Source organism: Chiloscyllium plagiosum, chromosome 21, assembly GCF_004010195.1.
Source record: "Chiloscyllium plagiosum isolate BGI_BamShark_2017 chromosome 21, ASM401019v2, whole genome shotgun sequence".
Taxonomy (NCBI): Eukaryota; Metazoa; Chordata; class Chondrichthyes; order Orectolobiformes; family Hemiscylliidae; genus Chiloscyllium; species Chiloscyllium plagiosum.
In genome coordinates, this window is record NC_057730.1 from 26,077,007 (window position 1) to 26,098,882 (window position 21,876).

At 42.5% G+C, this 21,876-nt stretch overlaps 1 protein-coding gene across 1 annotated transcript in view; it reads right to left on the reverse strand.

The window, feature by feature from the left end:
* Positions 1-21,876, reverse strand: part of abat (4-aminobutyrate aminotransferase) — a 177,373-nt gene that overhangs the window by 33,285 nt on the left and 122,212 nt on the right. Inside the window, exons 6-8 of the mRNA XM_043711576.1 lie at positions 15,866-15,915; positions 4,131-4,211; positions 1,424-1,516 (exon numbers count right to left, since the gene is read on the reverse strand). Coding sequence (XP_043567511.1) covers positions 1,424-1,516; positions 4,131-4,211; positions 15,866-15,915 — 224 coding nt within the window. The remainder of the gene's footprint in view (positions 1-1,423; positions 1,517-4,130; positions 4,212-15,865; positions 15,916-21,876) is intronic.

A 21,876-nucleotide genomic window follows, 5' to 3' on the forward strand; every position in this document is an offset into this window, starting at 1 on the left:
TTCCTATTTTCTAAGTATATTCTGGATTATGATTTTCAAGTGACTCTAGGAGTTTATCAGAAAGTAGGCAATGTGTCGATATTTCTATTGATTCTTACATTTCTAAAGCAAATGGACACAATTTAATACAAAATAATTAGTGTCCTTTCTATCATCCGATGACCAATAAGTGTAATGTTTTCTTCTCTCCACACTATTCTGTAAATCATGAAATCATTTAATGACATGATCAATGCATATCTGTTATTGATCAGGATTTCACAACTTTATTAGAATGTATTTTGGAACGTGAATTGAATTTTCTGGTAAATAATTATGTTGTTGAGCTGCTGGGAAATGACATATTTTATTGCTTTTGACATAGATTCAGCATCAAGTATATTTAGCGCAGATAATACATGACCAGGTCCAGAATAAAGCTCCTTCAATTCCAGTTTCAACAAAGGAACTGCATATTCTTAACAGTGCTTCCATTTTTTCAAACCACAATGTGCTGGAAATACTCAGCAGGTCAGGCAGCTTCTTTAAAGAGAGAAACAGTATTAATGTATCAGTTTAGTGATCTTTCTTCAGAACAGGAAACAGGTGTAACAGTTTCTAACAAAATTCAGAGGTAGGAAAAAAGTGGTGGGAGTGGGTGTGGATAGGGTGAAGAGAGCATTACATGGAGGTTCTATGCTAGAGTGAAAGGCAGACAAGATTAAATGACTAAAGGGATAATGGTGGAAAATGAAAGAAGATGGTAATTGATCAAGTGACAAAATTAAAGATGAATGTAAAGGCGGTGCAAATAGCAATAGAAAAATCATCATCCAAAACCATTGCACAAAAATGTGGGGACAATGAAGATGCAATTTTATGTTTCTCTCACTGATGATGCTTAAAGTCTTTTGCTCAAATGATGGTGTTGCTCACTTTGTGTTGGATTGTAGCTGCTCAATCTCATTTTATTTAGGACCATTAAAACCAACAGAGTGGAAGCTTTCATCTCAGTCAGTGCTATATTCAAGCACAATTTACCAAACTTCAAAACCAGAACTAATTTAATGAGCAGAACTAAGCTGTTCACTATTGAAATGTTCTAACAAAACGCGCAGATAGTTTTTGAAACAGAATCCCTCTCCACCACCCCCCCGTGGTTCTATGAGTTGCTCCTCTGTAACCAGCTACCTTCGATAAATGAAACTCCATTTTCACCTTGAAGATATCCATCGGCCCGTCCAAAATCTTGTCAGAATCCAGAATGTGATCTTTATTTTTAATGATGGCTCACTGCATAATTTTCACTACATTGTCAAAATGCCAAACAGGGGTTGTCAAAATGATTCTTTCAGTACTTCTGTATGATGCAGATGCAAGTGTATTAACATACTGCCTTTACATGGACAAATTTTGAAAATAAAGTGGCAATGTTTTGACTTACTCGATACCAGATGCAAGCTGCTTTGAAGGCGTTCTCATTGGAACAGGAGCCACATGACATAGTTTGTACCTGCTTCAAACCTTTTGGAGCGACCTGTTTAGGAACAAATTTTGGGCCTCAATAATAATATATTCACCATGGTTGTGCATCAACGAAATCCCAATGTCTGAAACAATTTAAAGACAGTCATCTTAGGCATAGCTTTCCACTTAGGTGCTTAGCCTTAGCTTTGCCTCATAGCACACTTTAGTTTTCACTGGTATCGGTGTTGGTTCTGGTGGAGGCTTATATATTTTTTTGAAAAAATTGTTATGAAATCCAGGCTCCTAATGACTCTGATTTACTCTGCGTTAGCAATGCAATTTTCCAAATGAAATAAAACCTGCAGCAAATTAATCCTTAGTGTACAGGGTCTATTGTAGCATGGTAAGAGGTAACAAAGACTGAATCACATCGTAATACTTTAAAACTTGCACTATCCAGCACAGTCTCAAAATTGGTGGTGCTAGCTAATCAAAATGCTGGTTAAAGGGATTTCTTGTCAAAGGGAACATGTTTAATAGGTCCAGTAGGATAAACAATGTCCTGGGCATTCTAGTCTCAAACCTCAGATGTTTTCTTTTCATAGTTAATAGACAAATAGCAAAGGCATCGAACAATCTTGGAACATTTGTCAGTTATACTTTTGGCTACTGCCATTAGTGACAAAATAGGTACCAAAATAATCAATACATGAGCAGCAAACCCAAGCCTGTGTTTCCTTCAATCCCCCACCCTCTCTCACTGGCTTCGTCGTCTCTTGGGAGCCAGGGTCTGACAGAGAGGCCAGCACTGGGCAATTTGCAGCACAGAAGTGCTGCCTTTAACTATTTAAATAGCATTTCAATTTTATTACAGGCCTATGGTTGAATAATAAAAACATTCTTGAGCAGAATCCAAGTAGCTTTTCATACATAACTCATGTGTACTTCAATTTTAATTGCCCAGCAACATTACCTTTTCTTGCTAAAGCAACAAAACACAGTAGTCCAGGTTTGGAAATGCCAGCTGGTAGAAAGTTCGGGTAGGTCCAGTGTTGGATAACACAAATACTACTGTATTCAGAATTCCACATATTTTGGATTAGTCTTTTGTATCACTGATAGTCACAGGTGAGGTGCCGGAAGACTGGAGGTTGGCTAACGTGGTGCCACTCTTTAAGAAGGGTGGTAAGGACAAGCCAGGAAACTATAGACCAGTGAGCCTGATGTTAGTGTGGGGCAAGTTGGGGGGAATCCTGAGGGAAAGGATGTACATGTATTTGGAAAGGCAATGACTGATTAGGGATAGTCAACATGGCTTTGTCCGTGGGAAATCATGTCTCACAAACTTGATTGAACTTTTTGAAGAAGTAACAAAGAGGATCAATGAGGGCAGAGCGGTAGACGTGATCTATATGGACTTCAGTAAGGCGTTCAACAGAATACAGGGAGAACTTGCCATTTGGATATGGAACTGGCTTAAAGGTAGAAGACAGAGGGTGGTGGTGGTGGAAGGTCGTTTTTCAGACTGGAGGCCTGTGACCAGTGGAGTGCCACAAGGATCGGTGCTGGATCCTCTATTTTTTGTCATTTACATAAATGATTTTGATGCGAGCATAAGAAGTATTGCTAGCAAATTTGCAGATGACATCAAAATTGGAGGTGTAGTGGACAGCGAAGAAGGTTACCTTAGGTTACAACAGGATCTGGACCAGATGGGCCAATGGGCTGAGAAGTGGCAGATGGAGTTTAATTCAGATAAATGTGAGGTGCTGCATTATGGGAAAGCAAATCTTAGCGGGACTTATATACTTAATGGTAAGGTCCTAGAGAGTGTTGCTGAATAAAAAGACCTTTGGAATGCAAGTTCATAGCTCCTTGAAGGTGGAGTCGCAGGTAGATAGGATAGTGAAGAAGGCGTTTGGTATGTTTTCTTTTATTGGTCAGAGTACTGAGTACAGCTGTTGGGAGGTCATGTTGTGGCTGTACAGGACATTGGTTAGGCCACTGGTGGAATATTGCGAGCAATTCTGGTCTCCTTCTGATCGGAAAAATGTTGTGTAACTTGAAAGGGTTCAGAAAAGATTTACAAGAATGTTGCCAGGGTTGGAGGATTTGAGCTACAGAGAGAGGCTGAACAGGCTGGGGCTGTTTTCCCTGGAGTGTCGGAGGCTGAGGGGTGACCTTATAGAGGTTTACAAAATTATGAGGGGCATGGATAGGATAAATAGACAAAGTCTTTTCCCTGGGGTGAGGGAGTCCAGAACTAGAGGGCATAGGTTTAGGGTGAGAGGGGAAAGATATAAAAGAGACATAAGGGCAACTTTTCCATGCAGAGGGTGGTACATGTATGGAATGAGCTACCAGAGGATGTGGTGGAGGTTGGTACAATTGCAATATTTAAGAGGCATTTGGATGGGTATATGAATAGGAAGGGTTTGGAGGGATATGGGCTGGGTGCTGGCAGGTGGGACTAGATTGGGTTGGGATATCTGGTCAGCATGGGCGGGTTGGACCGAAGGGTCTGTTTCCATGCTGTACATCTCTATGACTGTCTGCTACACAGCATTCACAAAGAGAGATTAAATAGAACAACATTTTTTAATCCATTAAATTATGCCCCAACTAGCCTGAAATGCTGTCACACATTACCGACCCTTTCCTTCCCGCAACATAGTTAAACTCACTGAAAGCAGAGTGTCAGATAGTTTCTGAACATAATTCTCAGGAGGCATGCATCCTAGGGCAGGTCTGTTTATGAACGAACTCTGTGACAGAACACAACATGAAATAGTTAATAGACCTTTCAAAAGTAATGCAGTTAAAACAAGTATATGTGCAAACAAGAAGCTTAGGTTACTTTTTATATGAGAGGAAATGGGAAGAATGAGATGAAGAAGCAGCAAAAACTAACTGGTAATTTTATAGGGCAATGGAAATAGAAAACTGTGTGTAATTACACAAATCTTTATAGATAGCAGGATAAATTGATACAAATGTCAAAAATGCATGTGTGATCCTGGGGTTTAGAAATACAAGGTATGGAGTAGAAAGGACAGGAGGTTATCCTATACCTTTAGGTCTTAGGTCTCAGCTGGAATATTGTGTCCAATTCTGGGCATCACACTTTAGGAAAAGTGTCAAGGCCTTGATGAAGGTGCAGAGGAGGTTTCAAGTACTTGGTATGACCCAGAAAAGGGAGGAGGAGGAGACAATGTTTTAACACCTTGATGAGTTATGATCTGGAATGCTCCACATAAGAGTGTTGGGGGCAGATTCAGTTGTAATTTTCAAAACAGGTAGATGAATAAATATTTGAAGAGAGAAAGAGTGCAGGGCTTTAGATAAGGAGCAAGTTTGTAGGACCGAACAAATACCTTCAAATGGCTGCACAGCCATGATGGGCTGAATTGCTTCTGTTTGTGCTATGTGATTCTATAATGCAGTTATAAAATTACCATACACTTCAATGTTATATTGACATTCATTTCAACTTGACAACTGCAGTTTCATAAAATAATTTAACCATCTGCAACAGTGCTTATTGGAGAATGAATAGCGATTTAATTGCAAAGTTGGTAGTCTCTTTAAGCCTATTCTATCATTATTGTGATCACATGATTTATAAAAGGAACATCATGGTATCAATTACACACAAATTCTAGTTGCTGTTGGATTTCCTTTTAGATTGACTGAGATGAAAAATAAATAAATTATTGATTTTCTTTCTGGCTCTGTATACAGGAAAAAATCCCAATTGAGATCTGTTGCTCTCTCTCAGCTTTTTCAATATCAAATGGGGTTGCAATGTTGGATTATCACCCTTCTCCATCTCCATTCATACCAACCAGCATATAGATTTGGCAGTTGGATTTTCACAGCTCCCTCCCCCACCAACCCCATGAGGAAAGACATTCTGGCTGTTGAGGGAGTGCAGCGTAAGTTCACAAGGTCAATTCCTGGAATTGCGGGACTACTTTATGCTGAAAGACTGGAGCGACTGGGCTTGTATACCCTTGAGTTTAGAAGACTGAGAGGGGATCTGATTGGGACATGTAAGATTATTAAAGGATTGGACACTCTGGAGGCAGGAAACATGTTTCCGCTCATGGGTGAGTGCCAAACCAGAGGACACAGCTTAAAAATACAGGGTAGACCATTTAGGACAGAGATGAGGAGAAACTTCTTCACCCAGATTCTGGATTAGTGGTGCTGGAAGAGCACAGCAGGTCAGGCAGCATCCAAGGATCAGCGAAATCGACGTTTCGGGCAAACACCCTTCGTCAGGAATAAAGGCAGTGAGCCTGAAGCGTGGAGAGATAAGCTAGAGGAGGGTGGGGATGGGGAGAAAGTAGCATAGAGTACAATGGGTGAGTGGGGGAGGGGATGAATATATATCCCACCAGGGATATATATTTCCCTCCCCTCCCCTTTCCGCCTTCCGCAAAGACCGTTCCCTCCATTACTACCTGGTCAGGTCCACGCCCCCCTACAACCCACCCTCCCATCCTGGCACTTTCCCCTGCCACCGCAGGAACTGTAAAACCTGCGCCCACACCTCTTCCCTCACCTCTATCCAAGGCCCTAAAGGAGCCTTCCACATCCATCAAAGTTTTACCTGCACATCCACTAATATAATTTATTGTATCTGTTGCTCCTGATGCGGTCTCCTCTACATTGGGGAGACTGGGCGCCTCCTAGCAGAGCGCTTTAGGGAACATCTCCGGGACACCCGCACCAATCAACACACTGCCCCGTGGCCCAACATTTCAACTTCCCCTCCCACTCTGCTGAGGACATGGAGGTCCTGGGCCTCCTTCACCGCCGCTCCCTCACCACCAGACGCCTGGAGGAAGAACGCCTCATCTTCCGCCTTGGAATACTTCAACGTCAGGGCATCAATGTGGACTTCAACAGTTTCCTCATTTCCCCTTCCCCCACTTCTCCCTAGTTCCAAACTTCCAGCTCAGCACCGTCCCCATGACTTGTCCGGACTTGTCCTACCTACCTATCTCCTTTTCCACCTATCCACTCCACCCTCTCCTCCCTGACCTATCACCTTCATCCCCTCCCCCACTCACCCATTGTACTCTATGCTACTTTCTCCCCACCCCCACCCTCCTCTAGCTTATCTCTCCACGCTTCAGGCTCACTGCCTTTATTCCTGATGAAGGGATTTTGCCTGAAACGTCAATTTCGCTGCTCCTTGGATACTGCCTGAACTGCTGTGCTCTTCCAGCACCACTAATCCAGAATCTGGTTTCCAGCATCTGCAGTCATTGTTCTTACCTTCTTCACCCAGAGAGTGGTGGCTGTGTAGAATGCTCTGCCCCAGAGGGCAGTGGAGGCCCAGTCTCTGGATTCATTTCAGAAAGAGTTGGATAGAGCTCTCAAGAATAGTGGAATCAAGGGTTATGGAAATAAGGCAGGAACAGGATACTGATTAAGGATGATCAGCCATGATCATATTGAATGGTGGTGCAGGCTCGAAGGGCAGAATGGCCTACTCCTGCACCTATTGTCTCATCATCATATGCTTAGCATTACTGCAAATCTCACGATTTCACAGCTTGTACATGCTGCCATTATTCCATGACTGATTGGTTATCCCCGCACTTGGAATTGTCCTGGGCACTTTTTAAAGAACAGTAAACTATCACTTTTTCAAATTCAGCAAAGTGATCACTAAGTTCTCAAAGTGGCTAGCGATATATTCGCTGTTACTAGGCAATTTGATGTCTGTGGGAGGGTAAGAGCAGCAGGATGAGTTCTGATTGAGGTTGCATAAATTAAAAAAATCATAACTTAAATAATTAAAAACTTAATAGCAAAATTTTAAGCATCAAATACATTTAACCTAACAGGAAACTTAAAAGGTCACATGGTTTAAATTGTTAGATATAAATATGCTGTTGATAGATTTCTGGCAGAAAATGTAACCACAGTCTGAATTGTAATATATCATTCTGATTTACAACATCATACTTTATCACTGGTGACAAGTTCAAACACCTAAATGAAGTCAGTTGGTTAATTAAACAGATAATTCTGACAAATAGATAAAAGTCATCATAATGTGAATCATTTTGATTTAGAACCTGGTTTCTGTAACCGATGGAAAATAGAGACCAGACAGGAAATACAGTCAAGATCTCAAATAAGTCTAGTTGTTTGCACTAGTCAATCAGTAAATAAAAAAATTTAAGGACAATATCCTGCTGACAATTGAGAACCAGTCTTATTCAGCAAATAAACAGAAATACAAACTGTCCTAACCATTACAGGGACTGTTCTCATTTGCTTCTACATTGTGTATCTCTCTCAATGGTTTATATTCCCACTTTTTCCAGTGGTTAGATTAGATTACTTACAGTGTGGAAACAGGCCCTCTGGCCCAACAAGTCCACACCGCCCCGCCGAAGCGCAACCCACCCATACCCCTACATTTACCCCTTACCTAACACTACGGGCAATTTAGCATGGCCAATTCACCTGACCTGCACATCTTTGGACTGTGGGAGGAAACCGGAGCACCTGGAGGAAACCCACACAGACACAGGGAGAACGTGCAAACTCCACACAGTCAGTCGCCTGAGGCGGGAATTGAACCCTGGTCTCTGGCGCTGTGAGGCAGCAGTGCTAACCACTGTGCCAACGTGCCTCCCAATTATCCTTAGCTGACCAGTATTCCTCACCTACATTCTACCTCTTGAACCAACATTCCGTCTTTGAGTTTTATCTGCCTTTCATTGTCTTTACAGACAAGTTGATTAACATCCAGGCTTGGAAGCGCCAGCTTCCTCCACCTAATACTGTGATGTTGGAAACTAATTGATGAATATTGGCCCAGATTTTGCAAAGGATGGGGAGGGAATTTGGCATTTGATGGTAAACTATGACAGCTCACCATTTCCCCATATAAACAGACCATATCTGCAGGATTCAGCTTGTGGACAGATTCATGGACTGCTGTAGCTGTTGTCTGGGTTTGAAAGAAAAATTGCCTGAAAATCTGTTTTGTACCTTCTCCAGAATCTCTCTACCTCCCTTTTAACGCAGTTACTAATATGCTCAGTCCTTTTTATCAACCAAACTGTTTCCTGTTCACCATTTCCCTCTCCTGCCTCTCCACTCACACTTCCGTCTCCCAATCTTCACATTCACCTCTTCTGTTCCTCAACCTTCCCACTTGCCACTTCCCTCCCACAACCCTCCAACTCCCATTCTTTATTTTTCAATAGTCTCTTTAGGAATTTAGAATAGTGGGAATGGCAGTTAGGGCAGTTGAATGTTCCTCCCATAGAATGTGAGAGGTAAGGGTCACCATTAGTGTCCCTGCTGACTTCATCTGCTGGAAGTGCACCCAACTCCAGTTCCTCAAAAACTGCATTAGGGAACTGGAGCTGGATGAACTTCGAATCATTTGGGAGTTGGAGGGGGTTATTGAAAGGAGTTACAGGCAGGTAGTCACATCTCAGGTACAAGTAAAAGGCAGATGGGTTACAGTAAGGGGACAGAAAGGGAACGGGCAGGCAGTGCAGGGATCCTTCCCCTCAATAACAAATATATCCTTTTGGATACTGTTGGGGGGGATGTCTTACCAGGGATAAGCCATGGGGTACAGGTCTCTGGCACAGACTCTGTTCCCGTTGCTCAGAAAGGAAATGGGGGGGGAGATGATCAGAGCATTAGTCATTGGGGACTCCATTGTTAGGACGACAGATAGACATTCTGTGGGAACAAGAGAGACTCATGGTTGGTGAGTTGCCTCCCAGGTTCCAGGGTTCGTGATGTCTCAGATTGTGTTTGCAGGATGCTGGAGGGGGAGGGGGGAGCAGCCCCATGTCATGGCCCACATAGGCACTTTCAACATTGGTAGGAAAAGGGATAGGCATTTAAGACAGAAATTCAGGGAGCTAGATTGGAAGCTTAGAGCAAGAACAAACAGTTGTTGTGTCTGGTTCTTTCAAACCCCAGATAACAGCTACAGCACTCCATGAATCTGTCCACGAGGTGAGGAACAGGGAGAGGGAGGAATTAAACATGTGGCTACATAGATTACGCAGGAGGGAGGGTTTCAGATACCTGGATAATTGGGGCTCATTCTGAGGTAGGTGGCACCTCTACATACAAGATGGTCTTCATCTGAACCAGAGGGGTACCAATATCTTGGTGGGGGGGGGGGGGGAATATTTGCTAATGCTCTTTGGGAGGGTTTAAACTAATGCAGCAGGGGGATAGGAACCTAAATTGTAGTTCCAGTGTCCAGGAGGTTGAGAGTGGTGAGGTCAGAAATGAGGTTTCAAGGTCACAAGAGTGCACTGGCAAGCAGGAAGATGGTTTGAAGTGTTTCTACTTCAATGCCAGGAGCATCTGGAATAAAGTGGGTGAACCTGCAGCATGGGTTGGTACCTGGGACTTCGATGTTCTGGCCATTTCAGAGACATAGATAGAGCAGGGACAGGAATGATTGTTGCTGGTTCTGGGATTTAGATGCTTCAGTAAGAACAGAGAAGATGGTAAAAGAGGAGGAGGTGTGGCATTGGTAGTTAAGGACAGTATTACGGTGGCAGAAAGGACGTTTGAGGACTTGTCTGCATAGGTAATATGGGCTGAGATTAGAAACAGGAAAGGAGAGGTTACCCTGTTGGGAGTTTTCTATAGGCCTCCGAAGAGTTCAAGAGATGTAGAGGAAAGGATAGCAAAGATGAATCTGAATGGGAGTGAATGTAACAGGGTAGTTGTTATGGGAGACTTTAACTTTCTAAATATTGACTGGGAATACTATAGATGGGTCAGTTTTTGTCCCATGTGTGCGGGAGAGTTTCCTGACATATTATATAGACAGACCAACAAGAGGCAGGCCACATTGGATTTGATACTGGGTAATGAACTTGGCCAGGTGTTAGATTTGGAGGTAGGTAAGCATTTTGTTGATAGTGACTACAAATCGGTTATGTTCACTTTAACGATGGAAAGGGATAGGTATATACCACAGAGGAAGAGTTATAGCTGGGGGAAAGGGAATTATGATGCAATTAGGCAAGATTTAGGATGCATAGGATGGACATACTTGAAATGTGGAGCTTATTCAAGCGGCAACCTCTGTGTGTCCTTGATAAGTATGTAACTGTCAGGCAGGGAGGATGGGGTCGAGCGAGGGAGACGTGGTTTAAAGAAGAAGTTGAATCACTTGTCAAGAGGAAGAAGAAGGCTTATGTAAAGATGAGACGTGAATGCTCAGTAAGGGCGCTTGAGAGTTATAAGTTAGACAGGGAAGACCTAAAAGGAAAAATAAGAAGAGTGAGGAGGGGACATGAGAAGTCATTGGTAGTTAGGATCAAGGAAAACCCTAAAGCTTTCTATAGGTATATCAAGAATAAAAGAATGATGAGAGGAAGGTTTTGGCCAATTAAGGACGTTAGTGGGAAGTTGTACATGGAGTCCGAGGAGATAGGAAAAACTCTAAATAAATATTTTTCGTCAGTATTCACACTGGCAAGGGGTGGCACGGTGGCACAGTGGTTAGCACTGCTGCCTCACAGCGCCAGAGACCCGGGTTCAATTCCCGTCTCAGGCAACTGTCTGTGTGGAGTTTGCACATTCTCCCAGTGTCTGCATGGGTTTCCTCCAGGTGCTCCGGTTTCCTCCCACAGTCCAAAGATGTGCAAGTTAGGTGCATTGGCCATGCTAAATTGCCCGTTGTGTTAGGTGAAGGGATTAATGTAGGGGAATGGGTCTGGGTGGGTTGCTCTTCGGTGTGGGTCGGTGTGGACTTGTTGGGCCAAAGGGCCTGTTTCCACACTGTAAGTAATCTAAAAAAAAAGTCAATGTTTTCAAAAAGAATACTGAGATACAGGCTATTAGGCTAGAGAGGACTGAGTTCATAAGGAGGAGGTGTTAGCAGTTCTGTAAAGTGTGAAAATAGATAAATTCCCTGGGCCGGATGGGATTTATCCTAAGATTTTCTGGGAGGCCAGGGAGGAGATTGCCGAGCCTTTGGCTTGGATCTTTATGTCTTCATAATCTACAGGAATAGTGCCAGAAGACTGGAGGATAGCAAATGTTGTCCCCTTATTCAAGAAGGGGAGTAGAGACAACACTGGAAATTATAGACCAGTGAGCTTTACTTCAATTGTGGGTAAAGTGTTGGAAAAAGTTACAAGAGATAGGATTTATAATCATCTAGAGAGGAATAAGTTGATTAGGGATAGTGAACACGGTTTTGTGAAACGTAGATTGTGCATCACAAACCTTACTGAGTTCTTTGAGAAGGTGACCAAACAGATGGATGAGGGTAAAGCGGTTGATGTGGTGTATATGGATTTCAGTAAGGCATTTGATAAGGTTCCCCACGGTGGGCTATTGCACAAAATACGGAGACATGAGATTTAGGGTGAGTTAGTTGTTTGGATCAGAAATTGGCTAGCTAAAAGAAGATAGAGAGAGGGTGGGTGGTTGATGGGAATTGTTCATTCTGGAGTTCAGTTACTGTTGGTGTACCGCAAGGATCTGTTTTGGGTCCACTGCTGTTTGTCATTTTTATAAATGATCTGGATGAGGGCATAGAAGGATGGGTTAGTAAATTTGCTGATGACACTAAGGTCAGTGGAGTTGTGGATGGTGTCGAAGGATTTGGAGGCTACAGAGGGTAATGGATAAGCTGCAGAGCTGGGCTGAGAGGTGGCAAATGAAGTTTAATGTGGAACAATGTGAGGTGATTCACTTTGGAAGGAGCAACAGGAATAAAGAGTACTGGGCTAATGGTAAGATTGTTGGCAGTGTAGATGAGCAGATGTCCATGTGCATAGATCCCTGAAAGTTGCCACCCAGATTGATTGGGTTATTATTGAAGGCATATAGTGTGTTGGCTTCTATTTGTAGAGGGATTGACTTTCGGAGCCAAGAGTTCATGTTGCAGCTGTAAGAAACTCTGGTGTGGCCACACTTTGAGTATTACGTACATTTCTGGTCAGTGCAGTATAGGAAGGATATGGAAGCTTTGGAAAGGGTTCACAGGAAATTTACTAGGATGTTGCCAGGTATGGAGGGAAGGACTTATGAGGAAAGACTGAGGGACTTGAGGCTGTTTTCGTTGGAGAGAAGAGGACTTAATTGAGACGTGTAAGATAATCAGAGAGTTAGATAGGGTGGACAGTGAGAGCTTTTTTCTTGGATGACGATGGCTAGCACGAGGGAACATAGCTTTAAATTGAGCGGTGATAGACTCAGAGTAGTTGGGGCATGGCTCCAACAGTAGTAGACTCACCAACTTTAAAGGCATTTAGATGGTCATTGGATAAACATATGGATGAAAATGAAATCGTATAGGATAGATAGGCTTCCGAGTGGTTTCACAGGTTGGCGCAACATCGAGGCCCGAAGAGCCTGTACTGCACTGCAATGTTCTATAGTTTCCCTCTCTCAGCCCTCATTCTCATCTCTTCTCTCTTGTCTTCCTCCCACTGCTTTTGTCTCCTGATCCTCCCATTCATTGCTCCCGTCATTCGCCGCTCTCAGTCACTGCTTCTCTTCCCTGATCCTCCCACTCACTGCTTCCCCATCACAAACCCTCTCTGCATCCCAGCTGCCACCTTGATTGCCATTCACTTCATGAACCCTGACCACTCGTTGAAATTGCTTTGTAACTGAGCATGACACTATGTCAGCAGTGACTCTTGCTTTAATACAGGGCACGGTTTGAGCATGTGAATAGTGAGGAAAGTTAGAAACTCATCCGTAGCTCCAGAATTGAAGTCCAGACTATTTTAACCACTTGGAGAAAATGAGGACTGCAGATGCTGGAGATCAGAGCTGAAAAATGTGTTGCTGGAAAAGCGCAGCAGGTCAGGCAGCATCCAAGGAGCAGGAGAATCAACGTTTCGGGCATAAGCCCTTCTTCAGGAATGAGGAGGGTGTGCCAAGCAGGCTAAGATAAAAGGTAGGGAGGAGGGACTTGGGGGAGGGGCGTTGGGAATGCGATAGGTGGAAGGAGGTTAAGGTGAGGGTGATAGGCCGGACAGGGGGTGGGGGCGGAGAGGTCGGGAAGAAGATTGCAGGTCAAGAAGGCGGGGCTGAGTCCAAGGGTTGGGACTGAGATAAGGTGGGGGGAGGGGAAATGAGAAAGCTGGAGAAATCTGCATTCATCCCTTGTGGTTGGAGGGTTCCTAAGTGGAAGATGAGGCGCTCTTCCTCCGGGCGTTGTGTTGCCATGGTCTGGCGATGGAGGAGGCCAAGGACCAGCATGTCCTTGGTGGAGTGGGAGGGGGAGTTAAAGTGTTCAGCCACGGGGTGGTTGGGTTGGTTGGTGCGGGTGTCCCAGAGGTGTTCTCTGAAACGTTCTGCTAGTAGGCGGCCTGTCTCCCCAATGTAGAGGAGGCCACATCGGGTGCAGCGGATGCAGTAAATGATGTGTGTGGAGGTCCGGATGAATTTGTGGCGGATATGGAAGGACCCCTTGGGGCCTTGGAGGGAAGTGAGGGGGGAGGTGTGGGTGCAAGGTTTGCATTTCTTGCGGTTGCAGGGGAAGGTGCCGGGAGTAGAGGTTGGGTTGGTGGGGGTTGTGGATCTGACGAGGGAGTCACGGAGGGAGTGGTCTTTCCAGAATTGAAATCCTGCTAATAAACTCCCTGCCAGAAATAGGGGGAAAATGACACAGACCAGCAACTATCTACTGATATAATGTAGGTGGTAGCCTCAGCTTCTGGGGCGAGTGATGCGATTCTTCTGTTCGGAAAGTTGGGTAAGTCCATAAAATAGGATGTCTTAGCTTTCCTGGAGAGTGCCTGCTTGGGCCTCTTCTGGCCACAGCCTGGTTTCCTGCAGTCTTGAAAATGACAATATGTCTCATTCATGCAACCAGTTACAATTTGCAGAGTTAAAGGAGCAGCCTCCAGCTCTGAGTGGGTTCCTTACTTCAAGCTCTGTAAAGTAGATAATATTCAGAACAATGGATTCCCGAAGGGTGTTAATGATGGGTCTGTAACACAGGGACTTTTTTTCACTCTGCCAAAGATTTAAAAATCACCCGAGTATTTGCCTGACCATGAAGGCTGGAATGGAGATATATATCTTTCAGATTGTGTAGGAGTGGCAGCTTTCCTTCCCTGGGGACATTAGTAAACCAATCTGATTTTTTAATGATAGCATGATAGATTTATTTATCCTGGTGGTAGTCCACAGGTTAGTGGCCAAATTCAATTTGAAATTACATGCTGGGAGTTATAAGCATGACCTCCTTTTACTAGTCCAGTGCCACAAACACTATCTGACCACATCTAATTTAAGAAGTTTTAAAACTCACACTGTAGTCTCCAACTTGGTTAAGAAAATGTTCTGAAATTTTCTACGTTGCAAATTCTGTGATTACTTGGAGTAAGATACTCACACACATGCATTGAACTGGCATACAGGCAGTACTTCTATAATGCGTTGGTTGTGTTCTTGTGCAACCCCACATTAGAGAAAAATCGCGCTTTAGAAACAGCGCTTAAAATGTTGGTGATGTAATCGCGTTACTGTCAACACGTTTTAAAAGATCGCACCTTAGAAACAGTGTCCCCAACGCATCAATCACATTACAGCGAATTTGTGTTGACGAAATGTGCGTTGTAGCAGAATGACTTATATCTCACAAACATATAAATACATGAATTAGTAACATGAGTAAGCCATTCCCCCTCCAAGCCAGGTCCATCGTTCAATAAGATCAAGGTTGATCTGTTTGTATTTCGAAACCCACATACTCTGTATTGCTGATAACCTTTGCATCCCCTGCCTAGCAAGAATCTATCTACCTCCACCTTAAAAATATTAAATGACCATCCCCAACCTCTTTCTGAGGCAGAGTCTGAAAGTTGCACAACCCTCAGAAATGTTTTTACCTTCATCTATCCAGCAATGGTGACCCCTAATTTTAAAACAGTGTTCCCCCTAATTCTGGACTCATCCACATCTTATCAACATCCATCTTGTCAAGTCCACTCAGGATCCTATAAACTTCAAGCAAATTATCCCTCATTCTTTTAAATTCCAGAGAAAACAAACCCAGTCTGTCCAATCTTTATTCTGCACTCATAAGAAAGCAATCAAATATTGTTTTTGAACTTGCAAAAAGATTAAGGTCTGTTTTGATTCAAAATATAAAAAGATTGCGATACAATATGTTATTGTCGCGTCATAGAGTGGATACATGGATGTATCCATTTCTCTAAATAGTACATTCCCACACTCATGCGGAACATCAAAAGAAGACAGTCAAAAAAAGCTGGAAGGTCATTTTATTCTAAAGATGGTGCTTATTATATTATTCACTTCACTGGCCACGGCATTACACTAGACAGTTCAGCCTCTCAGTAATGTGCTACGTATGAAAGTGGACAAGAAATTTAAAAAGGAGCAATTTATAAAAGCACATACATACCACATTCTGTGGATTCTGCAGCACTTTAATCAATGCAGGATGGTTGTAACCTGGAACATTAAAACAAAGGCAAATTGTCAATATGTCTTGAATTTCTATTTATTACTGATTTTGCTTTTTAGCTTTAAATGCTCAAAAACAATTTGAATCAAGAAACTGCAATTTATACATCAAAGCAAAATCAGTTTTCAACAAAATATAATTTAATTCCCTTTAAGTTTCAGACATGAACAAACATTAATAATTGGTAAAATAGATGCTGAGCAGCTATATAATTATTGATATGTCTCTATCAGGTTTTTTTTACATTAAGTACATACAACTAAATTCAGGACTTGCAAATTTAATTTTAATTAAGCAAAAAAAGGGCATTACATATGTAATCTGAAATCCAATACCATCTGTAGTAGTCATCTTAATCAATCTGTCCCTAAATACATTCTATAACAGAAACTGCAATCAAGCAAGAACTAGGTATAATTACTCAAATGCAGCATGGTTAAATAATTACAATCTACATCACTTTATATAATGCACCCATAAAAAAATTGTGATCTTCCTGAACATCTTATTATCACATCAGGCAGTGACACTGATGCTTATCCAAATATGCACGGTGGCTCAGTGGTTAGCACTACTGCCTCATAGCACCAGGAATCTGGGTTCGGTTCCTGCCTCGGGCGACTGTTTGTGTGGAGTTTGCACATTCTCCCCGTGTCTGCGTGGTTTTCTCCGGGTGTTCTGGTTTCCTCCCACAATCCAAAGATGTGCAAGTCAGGTGAATTGGCCATGCTAAATTGCCCGTAGTATCAGGTGCATTGGTCAGGGGTAAATGTGGGGTCTGGGTGGGTTGCTCTTCGGAGGGTCAGTGTGGATTTGTTGGGCCGAAGGGCCTGTTTCTATGCAGTAGGTAATCTAATCTAACTACAAAAGAACTGTGGATGCCATAAATCAGAAACAAAACCAGAAATTATTGGAAAAGATCAGCAGGTCTGGCAACATCTGTGCAGAGAAATCATGAATACAGTACTTGGATAGATATCAGAGTTAATGTTTTATGTCGAGTCACCCTTCCTCAGTTCTGAGGCAGGGTCACTTGACCCGAACAGTTAACTCTGACATCTATCCAAGTACTTGTGATTAGCCTAATTCTCTCAAAGTATTTACATTTTCTGAATATGTGCTTACATTTTCCTGGCCAGCTTTTCATCTTTCACCCTTCACACAAACATTAGTTTATTCAATTGTACTGCTTGCAGTTCATCCTGTTCTCATTGGTCAACATTAGCTCTGGATTTATAAGGACTCAAAATTCTTATCCCTATTTTATTTCCCTTTATGCCCTCATTTTTAAAAAATCTCTCCAGCCCCCTCCAGCCCTACACTATCCAGACTGCAGAGATTTTTGACCTCTTCTGTATACTCCTTCACTGCACCATTGAAAGCCCTGCCGGCAAACATCAAACCTGAAAACATAATCTCACCAGGCACCAACTAGCTACTATTTCAAGGGGCTATTTTGGTAAAGGAGATGCAGTTATGAATTCAGAATGTACATGTCTTCCTATCAGGATTATGGATAGTTGGGAGGGGAACTTGGATTTCAGCAGTTTTCTCTCATTCTGTCCCGAACAGTGACTTTAAAATCTCATCGGAAAGACTGGCCGTACTGCAAATCAAGGATGTGAGATTGATAGCCTGAGGGAAGACTGCTGCCAGTGAGCCTCTGCGCCACATGGAAAATCTTCCTCAAATTTGCTCTGCTGCATAAAATACAGCAGCCACTGTTTACTAAATTACTAATTTTCAATGATATACTGGTGAATTAAAATTTTTTTAAACTTTCAGAAATAGTCAATCAGTTGTCAAGTGTATGTATGGGTTAATTGATGCCATTATCTTGACTGGGAAACCCCATTTTGCAGCTTATTCAAAGGAATGAGTTCATGGATCAGGTTATTTCATTCAAGTATCATTTTAACGTGAACTGCTTGCTGTATATTGTGATTTGGCAACACTCCTTATGAAGCAAGTACTTACAAGTATATTGAATGAGAAAAGTGAAAATTGGAAGAATGACTAAAAGCTTAGTTGAAAAAAGGGTTTTCTGAAAAAAGGGCTTGTAAAGGACCAGATAGAGGCCGAAGCAGAAAGCTTAAGGGAGAGATTTGCAGCAAGTAAGATGCAGGCAGGTGAAGACTATGTTACCAATAGATAAAGAGCAGGGAGAATGTGTAAGAATCCAGTATAAAGGAACACAGAATTACGTGGGGTAGTGAGGAAATATAGGACTGGAAATGATTTTCTAGTGTAAGGAGTGCAGCAGCAGTCCACGGTGTAGGGCACTGAAAGTTGGTAATTATAGTGATGGGCTGCAATGGCATCTAAAAATCAGCATCACTGTGAACAGGGTCTTAAGGAATCTGGCTCAGCCTGAGACAGTGATGGGTCTGTGGTTGGAATCAGTAGCAGTCACAGAAATGATTGCTATAAGCTTCCCAGTAGTGCCATAAAACACTTGAATTGAACAGATTTACAACAGCAGACAACAGAGATATAGCCACTCTGGTCATACAGCGTCAGATTTAAGCGTCATAAATTTATCATTGAAACGTAATTTAAAAAGAGATTGTCAGGACATATATTTTACAAAGGGCATGGCTAACAAGCCTCATTAAATAAAAAGGTTTAAGGAATAATATTGCTTCAATATTATTCACCCAAAGTAATATGAATCTGTATTTCAATTGTAAATCTGATAAGAGCACTGGCATTGTCAATTTAATTGAGTCCACTCTTGGTAAAAGAATGTTTGATTCATGTATGGTATTCATCTGTGGATCCCCAGCACAGCAGTGCAATTCAATTCCACAAAGGAATAATTGACCCCACCTCATTTTACCTCCTTTCTCCCATCACCAACCCAAATCAGTGCTATCCTGTACCAGATGTCTCGTCGAGAACAGGCTTTTACATTTGAATAAAAATATAGCTCTCGAGGTGAGAGTTCAATGGTCAACAACCATGAACCTTACAGCTGTACCTTACTTCTTTTCAACTCCACTTGATTTTATGTGCGGATGTCTTTTGTGTGTGGTTTTCCAATTATTTCACAAGTGGAACAAAACTTTTGTTGTTACCAGTTTTGTCCTCTCACACAGAAAATATAATTCCACAGCCACTGACTATCCAATGTACATTATACAAGTTACTATCATTCCTGTCACAGCTTACACTGCCTAAAAGTAAGTAACTTTACCATGGAAAATAAGTCCCACATCAGTGGACCTGTTAAACATGGCAAACAAAGTACTTACCAGGAATGTGAGGTTTGCTGTTTGTACTTAGAGCCTCGAGGTAGGGAGGGAACTGATGTCATGCCAGACCTGCTGTTCCACCTGAGAGCAGGTAACTCAGCACAGATGGAGAATCAAATCGTGAAATATTATGATCATACATCTTTGGTTTACTCTAGATGCTGCTCATACTCACAGCGCCATTTGGTGGGTTAAGGTGGGGGCCGGAGGGAAACTCAAAATTTGTTGGCAATAAACAGAAAGCTATATCAGGTTTCTTTGCTGATATGTAGCTTATTCAATTGTGTGTATTACCAAAATACTTTATCCCTGCACAACCATTTTACTTATTTGAGTACCAGATGGTGGAGGCAGTGGCCTCGTGACAATGTCACTGGACTAGCAATCTAGGACCCCAGGCAAACATTCAATGACAGCTAGTGAAATTTGAGTTCTATAAAATCTAGAATAAAAAGCTAACCAAATGACAATTTCTGTCAACTGTCATAAAAACACATGTAGTTTTCTAATGTCCTGTAGGAAAGGAAATCTGCCATATTTACCTGGTTTGGCTTACATGAAACTCTGGACTCACAGAAGTGTCAGTGACTCTTAACTGCCCTCTGGTCTAGTCAGTGATATCCACTTTCCGTGAATGAAGTTTGAAAATCTCATCATGATTCAACTTGGTTACAAAACATCTGTGCAAACTGACAGTTTAACAAACAAAGTATTTTGCAGAAGCATAGAATGAATGATTTAATATTCTATTCATATGTATTCTTTCATTCCTGCCACCAGGCAACTGGAGTCTAGCTTCTATCACATTGCACAATCTTCTATTAACTTCCTGTCATTACTGATAAATGTCTTAAGGAAACAAGCAAATCTAGGGTGAAAACTGTCTGACAGATTCAATCTTGTTGACAGACTCCAGCTAGATCAATGGCCCTGAACTGCTTGAATTACAGAGATTAGAGAACCGATTAGTCACCTGAAAATTTAATTGCACAATATATTAATAACTCACACAGTTGAAAATGTGTTTGCTTGTAGCATTGCTTTGGTTGCATCACAATCTGGATAGACAAGATGAGGTTTTCTTTACAATCAACAGCAGAAATAGGGCCTAGACATGTCTAACACACCGACTATTTATCTGAACATTTTTCTGAGTCAGTCACTAATTTTTCAGCTGTTATTTCTTACTGCATTTGGGAACCCAACACTAGAGGGGAAAAGCCTGATACAATTGGTGAAGCATAGTGTTGTATTAAATGAATGTTGCAATTTGAAAAGAGCAGAGGCATTGAGGGACAAAAGCATTTTACACATTTGAATAAAGAGCTTTGGCTCTATAAACATTTTCTGTCACTGTTCCACATTTAGCAATGCTGCACACCTATTCTGGTGAAGAATTCTTTTATCTCCCAACTTTGCAGAGAAGAAATATGACTTGCCTAACCATACCCACACCATCTACTTACTTAAATATATTCACCTCTGCAGGTGTTTCAGTCAGAAAATAAAAGTAGATGGAAAAATGGGAGAGGCCTTGTCATACCAAGTTTTTTCTCAGCATCCCATCTCTCAACTAAAGTTAAGCTTTGCTACATGGACAAGCGCCCATATAAAGGATTGGATCTAGCTGTGTCTCAGGGCTGCTTGCTTGCTGTCTAAGCATTCACCCACTTTGTGCCCACGTACATTTTTGCACCATACATGCCAAACGCATCATGCCCTTTAATGCACTGTTACTTCAGCCAGAGACAGGATTTCACACTGCCATTTTGAGGCCATCTTTAGTGCAGACACACAGACAGGCTGCTTGTCAATGTTGATCTGTCCTGGGGGTGGACTGGGGTGGGGACACAGCATTGTGAACAGCACACCAAGACAGCAATGTAAATCTTGCAGCAAACATACCATGTTTATTCAACCAAAAGGCCAAGTTGGAAACTGGTATTGAGGTGTGTGTGGTCTTCAATACAGTCGGGTGTAGGACGGGTCTGGTGTTGGTCAGGGGTCCCAGGACTGTCAGTGACAGGCACTGTCTGTACAAAATGCAGGAACTTTGAGAAGTGAAGCTGGCAGGCTCGTCATCAGGGGATCCGTTTGACTGCAGATCAGTGCTCAGTTGTAGGGTCAGTTCTAGCAGTCGGGAAGATGCATATTATTTGTTGGGCAGCTGCAAACCCCCCCAGGGTCTGGTCAGTCATATCTCGGGGCTTTCATTGAAGTCAGTGAAAGGTCTGGGAGGAATACAGCCCTGGTTGTCTGGCTGTCAATCTTATGTAGGGGTGGTGGGTCTCTGTAGGGACATCGTAGAGATTAATGATACAAAGGATGACAGAGGGAAGCAGAGGTATTTGTGTTTGGGGGGGGGTTAAAGACAGTGATGGATAAATCTCAAGGTAAACAGGGAAAACATGGAACAGCATTGACAGGGAATGGAAGACTATGGGGAGGGGTGTGTTACTAACTGTGGCCACATCCCTGACATCACAGGAGGAGCACAAAGGAGCAGGTTGGGCCCCAGCGATGTGTGGTGCCTCAAATCACAGAACAGGGAGAACAGTTAGAACATAGAACACAGAACAATACAGCACAGAACAGGCCCTTCGGCCCACAATGTTGTGCCAAACATTTGTCCTAGCTTAAGCACCTATCCATGTACCTATCCAATTGCCACTTAAAGGTCACCAATGATTCTGA